We start from the raw sequence: 14,415 nt of genomic DNA on the forward strand, positions 1-14,415 counted from the left end.
ACCCGGCAAGGGGACAGCAGCGCACGCGCGCCGGGAGCCCATTGGCTCAGCAGCTCGGCCAACCTGGACGTGGCGTTCCGCGACGCCGGCACGCCACCGAGCAGCGCCGCCGGAGGTGCGTCAGGGCGTTCCCAGGCGCCACGTCCAGGAAGGGGGGTAGCGCGCGCGCGCACGCATGCCTGCCAGGCGCGCTCAGGTCGGAAAGCGGTCACAGGGTGGCGTGGGGGCGAGAACCGCAAACCGCCAGGTGGGGGGGTTGCGTGTTCGAATCCCTCCGCCGTGTGGTGCGACCAGACTCTGCTTGATCCCCGGGCGACAGCCACTCTTGCCTGTTTATATCAATGGGGGAGAAGGGATCCCCCTTGATATCAGAGAGGGATGGGGTCCATGCTGTGCTACCAGTCTGAACTGGCAGACCCTAATCCCAGACCGTCCTCCCTGTGTTGGCTCCCCAACAGCTTTTAGGTGTACCCATGGTAGGCTGGGCATACCCTGCCAAGAACAACCCATTAACGTCGCACTCAATTCTGTGAACAAAGGAATCTACCCCCCTGCTCAATTACCAGTTTTGTTTTATAATAAATGCTGTTGGCAGAGCCAGACAAAGTGCATGAGGACATGGTCAAAGCCAAAGGGCACATGAATAATGTTGCATGGATACGAGGGGGAAAAGAAAACATCAATATGGGGGTAGAGCCTTAAGGTGCTTCTAGATTGGCTCTAGATAACTAATATTTTTCTGCCAGAAGCCATGTTGTTTCCATGAACATCCCAAACAGCACTAAAATGTCAATAAACTACTCCAAACTCACTTTAAGAAATGAGTTAATAGACGCTTCATCCTGCTCCCTTTGAAGTAAATGGGGTTTGTGGCATTGACCTTGGTAGGACAAACCATCAACGGGTTTTAGCACATACATCTCTTTTTGAAATCCCCTTTATACTTTAGTCCATTTGGAGAAGAAACAAGAAAGGTATAAGGTATACCATTGTACTTAAGAACAAGTACTTCCATTAAGCCTTACTGTAATAGAGACATTTATACGGAACACATCACAGGACACCGTCAATACCGCATTGAGTAGCCAAGACCGCCGACCAGGGAAATAACCCACTTCCTTCCCTGAAGGACCAAGAGACACGCCCCACCCATGTACTTATCCGCTACACCGATACTGACTTGGACTCCTTATTCATTCCATGGGTGGCGTACCCGAGCCCACTTATCCACTGACACTTTAAAAACCCTTGCACCCCGATCTGGGTCTATGCAGGTTATGTGATATGTATGTGTATTCTCATCCTTGCAAACGATACCTGTAACGCCCATAACCCAAGCCTGACCCCAGATGTACAGTACTTTGCCTCTTAACTCATGTATATTTCATTTTAAACATTAACATTAATAAAAAATTTAAATATGAGAGGTTATGGAATAAGGAAAAGGGGGGAAAGGGTATGTATAGGACAATAATCTTAAATTGTGTCTAAAAATCATCAGTGATTTATAGATTCTTTTCCTGGTAATCTGCAGAACTAAACATTTTGAGAACCAAGCAGCAGCGTGATTAAGGAGGAGAGGAGATGGATTCATGAGAATATGTTTTCTTATGAATTAACGTCCTAGAACAAGATAGTCTAGAAAATAAGGTTTTTCTGGCAGGAGCAGTTTCAATACATCTCTGGTTATAGTTTGAGAAGCCAGCTAGAGTCTCTGAACAATAAATACAAAAGAGGTATAATAGCAGAGTCTAGAATGAGCCTTGCACTACCATAAGCACCATCCGCACCCACTATCTTCCTCCATATTTAAAGTACAATCACAGCCCACCTATCCCCCTACTCTCTTGAGCATTCTGGGCTTGCTGCTAGCTAGACATACTAACAGACAGTAAGTCAGTACAATATGAGCCTCTGTAGAATTTCCCAGGGAACAAGAAACAACAGAGCAACACAATGGCAGCATTCATCGCTCAAATGATGCCTTTAGTGCCTCTTTTGTTCTATGGAACAAAATCAATACACAGAAACACGTTGTGAAATTACTGCAGCAAAGAGAAGAGATGTATTGCTCAGGATTCATAAAAATGTATTAACAATAAAAAAGGCTGTCCTTGCTCTCTAACAAGGGTTTAAGAAGTTCAAATAAATGTCTATTGCTGTCTAGGCTCTAATTTCTACTGGTGTGGTGAAAAAAAGTCTGGTTGCACAGAAGAGATAATAAAGGTGAGGTGTGGGGGAACAGAAACAACCCTATCTCTTGCCTGGCAACAGTCACATTTTTGAAGTTAAGCCCCCAAATAACACAAAGTCTCCAGTCAAGAATATTTTTATATATAATGTAAGAACCCAGGCAGTGCCTAAGAGGTGCTTAGCACCTTTAGTTCTCATTAAAGTCACTGAGAGTTGAGGACACAACTCTTCACAATAGGCACTCAACAGGTACAGGATTGGGTCCTGAATTTTTACTTCAGGTGGAACACAATTTATTTTTGCTCTGTCAACTTTTGAATGATGCTTTCCGTGTCAATGGCTGATTTATAGACAATGTGCTATTGGGAATCACTATGGGCCCAATTTAGGAGAGAGAATTCAAAACTAGTTCCAAAATCTGAAATGACTACTATCTGGAATCCAAATTCTGTATGAGAACCTATAGAAACACATGGAATATTTTTCATATAAATACAGCACAGCAAATATTTTTCAACCTAGTTAGATTGGCAGCTGAAGTAATCATATCTTTAGAAATTATTAAAAATATTAATTATTTCCTGGCTGACAAACAAAACCAAAAAAACAGGGACATTTAGGGAAAGATATATGCCACGGAGATCTTGACAGACTGGAGAAAAGTCCGGGAAAAAGAATGACAGAGATTCAGAAGGTGGAGGAATCAGCTTCTGAGACAATAGTAAAGGTCCAGACCTGCAAACAGTTTCCTATAGTCCAATTGATTTAAAAAAAATCCTGCAAACAGTTTTGTATAGTCCCATAAATTTAAAGAAATTATGTGTGTGGTTTATTTGTTGTATATATCACACTAAATGGGCAGGTTACCTCACTGATTTGCTTTTATAAAATATTTTGTTGCAGTATAAGTGGTCTGTTTGTCTTCTCTTTAATACAGGAATTAACAGAAATTACATCTGTGATTCAAGCTGCGCTTCAGACTAATAATACTTTACAAGCTGATAATACTAATGATGTGATCATGCAGAGAGAGTATCACTAGTCAGAGAACAACAACATCATACATTACAATGCTGAAATAATTTCCTAGCAGTATTTAATATAATTCTAGTCTTGTGCACATCCCTTACATAGCAGCACACAACTGAGGAAAAAGGAATGACAAATTTTTTCTTCTGGTAATTATTCCTCCTTAGACTTGAGCATTAAGTTATAATGTTGCATGGTAGCAATCATATTAAATATATGAACTTCTGAATACTTTCGTACAATACAAATAAGAGATATACCTGCCTGCAATGGGAAATAAAGCAACTTGAGATTTTGCTTTTGGCTGATTCCCTCTGCCACTTGAAAAAAAAAAAAAAACCTCACAAACACAGGGCCCAATCCCAGGTCCATTGACTTCAACAGGAGTCCTTCTATTTACTTCAGTGGCTATTAGGTCAGGCCCCTAATCGGGGGAAAACACTTTCCTACATTAACTGAATAAGTAGGGATCAGGAAATCAGAGGGACAAATTTATCCATGGTGTGCATACACTTAGGTTGTTTAGGGTTACCATATCTAATAAATAAAAAAATAGGACCCTCCATGGGCCCTGGCCCCGCCCATTTCCCCACCCCGAGCCCCGCCCTAACTCCGCCCCCTCCTCCCTCCCACTCCCAGCCACGGGGATAGGGCTGCCCCAGCGCTACCGGTTTCAGGGTTTGCTGGGCAGCCCCCAGACCCTGCGCCCCCGGCCGGCGCTTCCCCAGCGCAGCTGGAGCCTGGGAGGGGAAGCGCCCAGCCGGGGGCCAGTAGCGCTCTGGCTTTGGGCAGCCCCTATGCCTCCGGACCCTGTGCCCCCAGCCGGGCACTTCCCCTCCCGGGCTCCGGCGGCGCAGGGTCCGGAGGCACAGGGGCTGCCCGAAGCCGGTAGCGCTCAGGCAGCCGGCTCTTAAACAGAGCCGAAGAGGAGCAGAGCCTCCAGCCGCGGCGGCTGCTCCTCCCCGACTCTTCAGCTCTGTTTAAGAGCCGGGCTGCCCGAACGCTACCGGCTTCGGGCAGCCCCCGTGCCTCCGGACCCTGCGCCAAAGAGTTGGGGAGGAGCAGAGCTGCCATTTTCCCGGACATGTTCGGCTTTTTGGCAATTCCCCCCGGACGGGGGTTTGACTGCCGAAAAGCCGGACATGTCCAGGAAAAAGAGGACGTATGGTAACCCTAGGTTGTTGTAAGCTCTTTGGGGCAAGGACTATCTTTTCATCATATATTTGTAAGGTATCTGTAGATCTTCTATTGTACATGTAAACAACTAATCCTTTTTAAAATCCGAAGAAGCTTGCTATCTTGTGGCAGCAATAGCCACTGGTTAATTGTACTGTCTAAACAAGTATTTCCTTTCATCAATTTTCGGTATAGTGCCTTTCACTTGAATGTGTATTAAGTATCTAATAGGAGTGCCCAATTTTCTTTTGCTAATGCCTTTCATGAGTCTTCTGACATCTATCACGTCCCCGCTCTGTACTAAAAAGTCCTAACCCTTTCAGTCTCTCCGATTTGTTGCCACTTATCTCTGAACCTCTTTCTCTACTATAGCCCAGGGCCGCTAACCTTCAGCGAGGGAGGGGCATGCTCTCTGACGCCACAAGGGGGGTGGGGTTTGTGGCGAGTTAGAGCCCGCCCTCCGCGGCGGAGCCAATGGGAAGGCGGAGCGGAGAGCCCCCGCCCCCAGGTGGGCGGGGCAGCGCTCAGCCAGAGCCGGGCTCGGCAGGCATGCGAGAGCCGGGGGCCCGGGAGGAGGGTGAGGGGCTGGCCGCCGCCAGGCCGCAGAAGGCGGCGCCCCCGGGGGCGGAGGAGCCGGAGGAGGCCGAGGCCCGCTACGATCCGTACGAGTGGTACAACGTGCGGGAGTGGAGCGGGCCGCGGGGCCCGGGCTCCGGCGGGAAGGGCCGCAGCCGCCGGGAGAGGGAGCTGCGCACCAACCGCTACCTGCCCGCCGGCCACGAGAGGAAGCTCGCCCAAAAGCTGCGCAACAGCCAGGCCAAGCGGCGCCTCCGGGAGCAGCGCGGGCCTCGCTCCACCCGGGCCGGGAGGCGCAGCGCCAGGGCGAGTGACGCGCTAGGCCCCCCCGGGGGGGGGGTTCCCTTCCCCACCCTTCCCAAGGCCCCGGCCTTCCCAGGGAGGTGACCCGAGCGCCTTACATCGCCCCCCACCCCATAACCCCTTTGCAGCCACGCAAATCTGTACACTCGCTCTTCTGTCATCTCCCCCCCCCCGACCTTCCAACTCGCTGTGGTGGGCGAGCCCCAAACCAGTGGTATCCCCCCTGAAAGCAACCCAAGGTCCATAATGTTCCTTCTCACCGTACTTAGCTTGTCAGCTTCCTGAGATGGGGACTTTTTGTTCTGTTGGTACAGCGCCTGGTACAGAGGAGACCAGGTCCAATGACTAGGACCCTTAGGCTATATGGTAATACAAATAAATAATAAGAATGAGCGTTAAGACGCACTGCGGTGATAAAACTTCATCGCTTCTCTCTATACGCTGCTCTTTCCCCCTCCAACTTTGAAGCGTCAGTATGTGCAGCCCAAGGAGCTAGCTGCCTGATCTTGCTGAATTTAAGGCACCACCACTGTAAATATTCTTGGGGGAAGGATTGTTTCGTGCTGATTACAAAGGAAGAGGGTCGGCTTAATTCATGTTTAAACGAAATAGTGAAATGTCACACAGTAGCTGATCATGTAACTAAAAGAGACAATGTGTTGTGTCCATTTCTTGCAGGCTGAATAGAGGACCAGATGTTAAACATCTTCCCGCATTCCAACTGCTGTTCCCCTTAGAAAAAGGGAGCCCTGTTCAGGAATGCTATGCAATGGGATCTCCTTAACCTCACCTGCTGCACTGCTTAAATACCATGTCTTGCAGGACAAATAAGTGACTTTTTCAATAAGACCAAGTCCTTGGTACTTTTTTTTGCCTCATCTTGTGTTATTTTATATAATGCCAACAGTATGCTAAGAACTTTACAGACAAATACGAAGCCAGGGTTTCTGTCTTGGAGACTTTACATTTGAAGGCACTACAATCATATCTTTTAGTATGGATGCTTGTGCCCAGGTGAAGTTTCATTGAAGTCAGGGTTCCTTGCTAGTAGATCCTGTTGCAGGGTCCATAGATGCATACTTAAGTAGTCTTGTTGAACTCAATGAGCTTACTCAGGTGTGTAAAAATTTGTAAGATTGGGGCCTTAAATCTCAGGGTTGTTAAATCTAAGGCCTTGATTTTACATGATCATATGTGCAGGTGGATCTCTTGTACTCACAAAGAACCCAATTGAAGTCGGTGAATGAGAGTCGGTGTGGGCACTGGGATCCAACGGCACATGTGAGTTTGGAAGATCAGGGCTTAAGTGAGAGAGTTGTGATTTTCAAAGTGGTGTAAATTAGGGAGGTTTTAGGCATCTTTAAAAATCCCAGCCAGAATGTTGAAAAGGGACACCATTACATGGAATCAAGGGGGTTGTTTTGTTTTTTCAAGGGGGATTAAAGTAGTTTCAAATATATATATTTTTGAATTTTCAGTGTTTTAAAAAATATCTCTGTCCCTTATTGCTGTTTGAAAGACCCATACAAATAGGGGAAACCGACTAAGGCCCCTATCGTGCACATGCTTAATTTTACTGACACGAGCAGTCCCATTGTGTACTATAATAGGGGCTACTGCCATGCTTAAAGTACGCATGTGCAATTACAGTAGCAGCAAGGGGCTCTCATCAGGATCAGAACTCTATTATGCTAGATGCTTCACAACTGCAACAGGCATTGTAGATATGGTTCTTGCTCCAAAGAACAGGCACATGAGTAGTCTCACAGTGATTTACACAGGCACATAAAAGTGTGGCATAGATGTTCGCAGGATCTAGGCCTTAAAATACAGGGGCAACTACATATTATGTGGTATCAAACCCACAGAATAAACTGAAATATACGTTCTCATCAAGTTCTATTGACCTTAAGTGTTGTAACAACAGTAGATTAACACAGAGTGTATTTTAAGTATACCCCTTTTAACTGTCCTGTTAGGGCAATGTTGGTGTTTTTCTTTGTTTTGAAATGACTGGTTATGTATATTGGCATTGGGTTGTTCATAGTACCTCTATATATACTGGTTAATTGTAAATAACATTTCTAATAAATGATAGCTGTATGAATATATGTAAATAAAGGTATTGTTGGCTTATTTTTTTTTAAAAGAGTGGCTTTTATCGTCAGTAAAATCATATAAGTAATCTGATTTTGATCATGGCAATTTTTGGGAGTTGGGGTCTATCAGTCCCCTTGCTGCTCTTAAGATTGTTTTTTTTTAAGACTTTAAATGAGCTGTGTGTGGTTAGACAGATGTTCCTGCACACAACTGTGTGGAATCATGGTCATAGTTTTTCTGATCAATACTCGTTTTTTGTTTTTTTTTTTTTACTTTTAGACAGTTGTCTAATCTGACGATAGGTCCCCTCTGTATGTGAAAATTACACAATTATGCTTTTTGGGGAACTGGAAATTAAATATGGATAAACAGAAAATGTTAATTGAGGCAGTGAGATATGAAATAAAGGTAGAGGGGAGAGATGTCTGCTACTCCTTCTGATTGTTTATTACCTCAATGCTATAAAGCTGGAATTGATACATGCGCTAGAGAACAGGTAAACTATTAATAGATCAAAATTAAAAGGTGGCAATAAATTTAAACAAACAGTATAATTTCTCACACATGCTAGACCAATCACAGTTTAAAAGAGAGAAAAATTTAGGACATTAGCTGAACAGCTTGCAAACAGGTGTTGTATTACAGGGTGCTTTGTGCAAGAGTTTGTACCCAAATAAGTTTTTGGAAGTAGTATTTGTATAGTACTAACACCTTTCAGACATACGAAAAACCTTTCACATTAACTAAACTTGGCTTAATTAAATATATAATAACTCATTTAAACACAGACTATATACAACAGCATTCACAAGACTATGTAATTTGATTGTAGATAGAGAGTCCTGTGGCACCTTTAAGACTAACAGATGTATTGGAGCATAAGCTTTTGTGGGTGAATGCCCACTTCATCAGACGCAGCATTCACCCACGAAAGCTTATGCTCCAATACATCTGTTAGTCTTAAAGGTGCCACAGGACTCTCTGTTGCTTCTTACAGATCCAGACTTAACACGGCTACCCCTCTGATACTTGATTGTAGATGATTCTACAGACTTTCCTACCACATGCATTTATTGGATCTGTAGTCACTTTACTAATTGGTTTCCTCTGAATATTTGTTATTTTTCATTCTCTTGGCTTGAATTTTGAACAGTGGTGCTGGTGAGGGACATTAAGATGCTTTTACTATTATTAATTCACATTTCTATTTTGACAGCACTTAGAGGTCACTATCAGGAGTGGGGCCCCATTATGGTTGCTATACAAACAGATACATTAAGTTCTTTATCATTCTTCTACCATATAAAACTGGCCATTTATAACTAAGTTTTCACCTCGTAAATGTTAAGATCAACTCCACAAGAACAGTGACCACCTGCTGCTCATAGGTTCTCAGACTGGCCCAATAGTCGCACTTGACTTCCGAATACTGCAGCCACTTCATTGACATTCATCGGCCTACAGATAGGGCCTTAACCAAGGACACAGGGCAGCCCTCTAACATCCTTCCTCCACCCAGCAGGGCTTCTGTGGGGATACAGGCTAGCTCTTTAGGGGATCCCAGCAGAGCCTCCTCGGTGGGTCCCTCCTCACCCAGCCTGGCTTGGAGAGGGAGGCTGGTCTGAGGGCCGGTTGATGGCGCCAGGAGCAGAGTCTCTCCCATCCATGGCAGGGGGTGGAGACTGGGCCAGAGGAGCCTTAACAAGAAGGAGCCCAGAACTCTTGCTATCGCTGAGCATGGGCCCCGCCCTCTGCGCCGGGCGCGCGTGTGACATCATCAGGGCGCGCCGCTGCGGGAAACACGGTGACCTTCAAGGGGGCGGAAGCGGAAGCGGCGGCTCAGTCAGGCTCGCGGCCTTCGCAGGGGAAGGAGGGAGCAGCAGACGCAGTCCCGGCCGTTAGCGAGTCCGCCCGCCCGCCCGCCAGCATGCCCAGGGGTAGCAGGAGCCGCACGTCCCGCATGGCGCCCCCGGCCAGGTGAGCGGGACCGGGGGCAGGCCAGGGGGTGGGCGAGGAGTCTGGCGGGCAGACAGGGTGCGCGGAGGGGAGGGGGACACGTGGAACAAGGGGTGGGGGGGTCCCGTTAGTCTCCCCTTGTCTCCCCAGGCCTGGCAGGGCAGCAGCTTCTCCCCCTCCCCCGGCCCCCCGCTGTCGCACTCAGTTACAGCCCTTGCGCGGAGCCGGGGGCTTTCCCGAGCCTCCCCCAAGCGAGCGCGGTGCGCGCAGGGCAGCGGGGAGCTCTGGCTGAGTGGCCAGTGAGACCAAGGCCCGCGGGAGAGGATGATCGAAGGCCTCGGTTATGTAACAGTCGCCGCCCTCCTCTCCTGCAGAGGGAGATGTTGTTCGTTGAGCGCTGTGGCCTTGTCGAGGCGGTAAATGTTTAACCGGCCTAGAGCCCATCCGATTTGTAACCGGGTTGGGTGGCGCCTTAACAGTCGTGAACTAAACTCGTTTGTGGCACCTACACGATGGACTGGCTGTGGATCAGCCGTGGCAAAACCCAACTGGCTCTGGTTTGAAAATCCCCGACACGCGGATTATCCCCTGGTTCACACATTTGTTGTTTTCATTCACATTATGGGCAGGGGGTCTGAATCTCGTGTATCCATTTGTGAAATCTTTATGATGTTCTCAAAAAGGGGACCTAAGCCTAAAGCATGAACAACTCTGACTTGGCCTTGTCTACACTACGGGAGGGAGATCGATCTAAGTTATACAACTTCAGCTACGTGAATAGTATAGCTGAAGTCGAGGTACTTAGATCTTCTTACTGCAGTGTCTTCACTGCAGTAAGTCAACAGCTGACACTCTCCCACCGACTCCGCTTGCGCTTCTCGTTCTGGTGGAGTACCGGAGTCAACGGGAGAGCGCTCAGCGGTCAGTTTATCGCGTCTATACTAGATGCGAAAACTTGATCGCTGCCCGCCGATCCGGCAGGTCGTGTAGTCAAGCCCTTAGTACTGCAAGATGTGCATATGGTATAAACATTACAGGTATTCAAAAACTCCATTTTTAAATGGGGAGCTTTTTATAAAGGTTGGGTTTTTTTTGTTTTGTGCATTAATGATTTTTTTCTAATGCAGTCGTGCACCGCAAATGAGAGCTGCAGCCCCGCCCCCTGCAGCTCGTGCTGCAGTACCAGCACCTGCCCCTGCATCTGCAGTGGCGTCTCCTGGTGCTGCACCAAGGCAGCCTGGTCTGATGGCACAGATGGCTACAACAGCTGCAGGAGTAGCAGTAGGCTCAGCTGTAGGACACACGCTGGGTCATGCCATGACAGGAGGATTTGGTGGAGGAAGCAACTCTGAAGCTGCAAGGCCTGACATTACTTACCAGGTACATGGCTTGATATTGTATCTTAAGGGTACATCTACACTTACTTCCTGGTTTGGCGGCAGGCAATCGATCTTCTGGGATCGATTTATCGTGTCTTGTCTAGACGCGATAAATCGATCCCGGAACTGCTCGCCGTCGACGCCGATACTCCAGCTCGGCGAGAGGAGTACGCGGCATCGATGGGGGAGCCTGCCTGCCGCGTCTGGACCCGCGGTAAGTTCGAACTAAGGTACTTCGAATTCAGCTACATTATAGTCCGAAGTGGGGGGTTAGTGTGGACCAGGCCTAAGTCTGAGCTATGTATGAAATGGGAAACTTGTCAGGTGAGCCATAGTGACTGACATTATACGCCAATGACCGCTTAATGCTTGGAGATGGTATATGGGGATACATGCATAATTCTAGTCTAGTATATTTATCCTGCAAAGCAGTTACCACCTTACCATTTATGAAATGTACTTCAAACAAGCCAAACTTTAAATAGTTTAAATGGGTAGTATCATGTAGTGGTGGTTCTACTGGGTTTAGAAGTGACTGGCTCTTGACACCCCACTTCACAACCCCTCAAAAAAGGGGTATGTAACAGATCTGCTCAGTCAAATCTAATGCCTTTATGGTTTGATTGGTAGATTAGCCATCAGAGTAATAAGATGTTACGGGTGGAAGCTTTGGGGGTATTCAAGCGTTAACTGCCATTCTAGGATTCATTAAGAGTTTGTGATGAAGATCTGAAATATTTATCTGTTGGATTTGTGCACAAGAGAATTTCCATGTGCTGCTTTTCACTCAAGTAGAAAAAAGACTAGGTTGATTAAGATGGTCAGTTAGAGGCTAAGTATAAGGCTTAGATTCTGTCAGCTGCATTTGAACCTCTTATCTTGTTCTTCTTTTGTACCAAATTCTTAATCTTATTGAAATAGACTGTGGAGAGTTATGGATCAGCCTTCCATTAGCGCCCTTTCTGATCTCGTTTTTCTTTAAAATGCAGGTACAACTGCAATCCAAAACATTAGCTCATTTATCAACAAGTTTCCTAAACATAAAGGGGACCAGGAAAATACCTTAATGTTTTACTGAATTTAAATTGACCTCTATTCACCAATGTGATGCTTGGGACCAGGATTTTTTGGGTAGTCTTGTCCCTGTGTTGGGATTTTAATCCCTTTAGGGACAGTTCTTACATTGCTGAACTCTGGATGAAATCCTAAATTTCTTAGAACGGGAAGACTCCCTTTGACTTCAGTGGGGCCAGGATATTATCTCTAGTATTTGAAAGTTGCACAACTTGCAGTGGAGCTCCTGCTGCCTTCTTCACAGGGGAAGAAATAAGCAGATGTGTACCTATTGTAATAGGTCCTCTTAAAGTGTGGTTCTCTGTAGCTGGAAATCTTCGTCAGTGTTCATTTTTCAAATATGTGAATTTGTGCTTCTGTGGCTTCTTTTTCAGGAGCCTCAAACAGCCCAGCCTGCATACCAGCAGCAGTCCCAGTACCCCCCCTGCCAGTATGAAATGAAGCAGTTTTTGGAGTGTGCACAGAACCAGAGTGACCTCAAACTGTGCGAGGGCTTCAGCGAGGTGTTGAAGCAATGCAGGTTTGCTAATGGTGAGTAGCTTATTTAGTTGTGTGTAGTCTGGTACAGATTTAAATCACCTAATCAATAAGATTAATTATCTCAGGAACTGGGCCTGTTCCTAGTCTCTCTATCAGAAGTGGACAAGAACCAGCATGGTACTTGGTAATATCCATTCTGGCTTGCATGTCAGGGCCCACTGTAGTCATTTGCAATGGAACTGAAAGAATGCACAAAAGCTTCTAATTTGTTTCCTCCTTTGCATGTCCAAGTCTGAAATTAAAGGTTGAGTCCAAAGGAGTGGTAACTCAAACTTGTACTAGCTATGCTAAGCTCTGTAAAGTGCATTTACAGTGCTTGTCTAATTATGGGTGTTACTCTCCATTGGAGACAACTCTGCTGTTCTGCTTTTTATTGAGGAGAAATTGCCAATTGTGCAACTGTTAGTCTACGCAAGCACAGTTGGAATATGAAGCTTAGTGATACCTAATGTCACTGAGGAATTAAGTCTTCCTGAATCGTACAAAGCAGATTGTTCACTACCCGTGGATTAAAGGTTTTCTCAGTATTAAAATTTATCTTGTCACTAATTCTAACTGTTTAATTTACAGGTTTATCCTAATCAAATTCTACAGAATGAAGAAGCTGAAAATGAGCATTCAAAGATCTGAAATTGAAAGATGCTTCAGTAGTAAACTTCTAAAGTTATCTGTGACATCTTGTTAGTTCATATATTCACAACTGAATGCCCAAACCTTGACAAAACTTAAAGGGTCCTTTAGATTTTTCTGCCACATTGATAAACATGCTGGATTGTAACAGGATAGTTCTAAATGAGAGAGCAGGGGAGGGAGTTGTATAAGATTCTGAAGATGGGCAAAATATTTCAAGGGGCCTAATCAAACTAGTTGTTCTGTGATTACATTGCTGTTGATGTGCAAATGTGAGACTAAGACTAAATAAAATTCTCAATGTTTAAAGTGTGTCTAATGAGTTATCACTTTCTGTGGGAATAAGATGTGGAAATAGATCTTTAGGGAAACACCTCTCCTACGTTGTTAGCCTAAGGACAATGTTTTCAGGAGAGCTTAGCACACACATGCCCTATTTATGCTGATGAGCACTCTTGAAAGTTTGGTCCCTACTAAAATCCAGGACCTCTATGGTGGCATTCTCAGAAATGCTTCCAGTTCCACACGCAAGGCCAGGTAGGTAGGCGGAGCTTCAGAGTCTCAATGCATGGATGAGACGATGGTGTAGGGAGGAGGGGGTTAGATTTATTAGGAACTGGGGAAACTTTGGGGATGGGGGAGTCTATACAGGAAGGATGGGCTCCACCTAAACCAAAATGGATCCAGACTGCTGGCACTTAACATTAAAAAGGTTGCAGAGCAGTTTTTAAACTAAGAGATGGGGGAAAGCCGATGGCTGCAGAGGAGCACATGGATCGAACAGAGACTTCTCTTAGAGGAGAGTCTATTGATAGATTCTCTAGGCTTTAGTCAGGAGGAGAGGATGGAAGAGGATAAAGTATGGGTCAGATCAGATGAGAAACATACACATAAAGAATCTGACACAGAAAAGGGAAGACAAATAAACAGTGACAAGTTTTTAAAGTGCTTGTACACAAATGCTAGAAGTCTAAATAATAAGATGGGTGAATTAGAGTGCCTTGTGATAAAGGAGCCTATTGATATAATAGGCATCACAGAAACCTGGTGGAGTGAGGACAATCAATGGGACACAATCATTCCAGGGTACAAAATATGTCGGAAGGACAGAACAGGTCGTGCAGGGGGTGGGAGTGGCACTATATGAAAGAAAATGTAGAATCAAATGAAGTCAAAATCTTAAATCCACATGCTCCATAGAATCTCTATGGATAGTAATTGCATGCTCTAATAAGAATATGACAGTAGGGATCTATTATTGACCACCTGACCAGGACAGTGATAGTGATGAAATGCTAATGGAGATTAGAGGGGCTATCAAAATAAAGAACTCAATAATAGTGGGGGATTTCAATTATCCCCATATTGACTGGGGTATGTCACCTCAGGACAAAATGTAGAGACACAATTTTTCGACACTTTAAAGGACTGCTTCTTGGAGCAGCTGGTACAGGAACCC

General features: G+C 45.7%; 2 protein-coding genes across 2 annotated transcripts; both read left to right on the top strand.

The window, feature by feature from the left end:
* Positions 1–4,916: 4,916 nt before the first annotated feature.
* NUPR2 (nuclear protein 2, transcriptional regulator) lies at positions 4,917–7,413 on the top strand. Its single transcript, XM_054008179.1, has 2 exons — positions 4,917–5,280; positions 5,956–7,413. The coding sequence occupies exons 1-2, from the start codon at positions 4,948–4,950 to the stop codon at positions 5,962–5,964; spliced, it is 342 nt and encodes a 113-aa protein (XP_053864154.1). The 5' UTR covers positions 4,917–4,947; the 3' UTR covers positions 5,965–7,413.
* A 1,788-nt stretch (positions 7,414–9,201) lies between these two features.
* CHCHD2 (coiled-coil-helix-coiled-coil-helix domain containing 2) lies at positions 9,202–13,270 on the top strand. Its single transcript, XM_054008182.1, has 4 exons — positions 9,202–9,354; positions 10,461–10,713; positions 12,161–12,317; positions 12,897–13,270. Exons 1-4 carry the CDS (start codon positions 9,305–9,307, stop codon positions 12,905–12,907), a joined length of 471 nt encoding a protein of 156 aa, XP_053864157.1. The 5' UTR covers positions 9,202–9,304; the 3' UTR covers positions 12,908–13,270.
* Positions 13,271–14,415: the final 1,145 nt, after the last annotated feature.

Source organism: Malaclemys terrapin, chromosome 18 (genome assembly GCF_027887155.1).
Source record: "Malaclemys terrapin pileata isolate rMalTer1 chromosome 18, rMalTer1.hap1, whole genome shotgun sequence".
NCBI lineage: Eukaryota > Metazoa > Chordata > Testudines > Emydidae > Malaclemys > Malaclemys terrapin.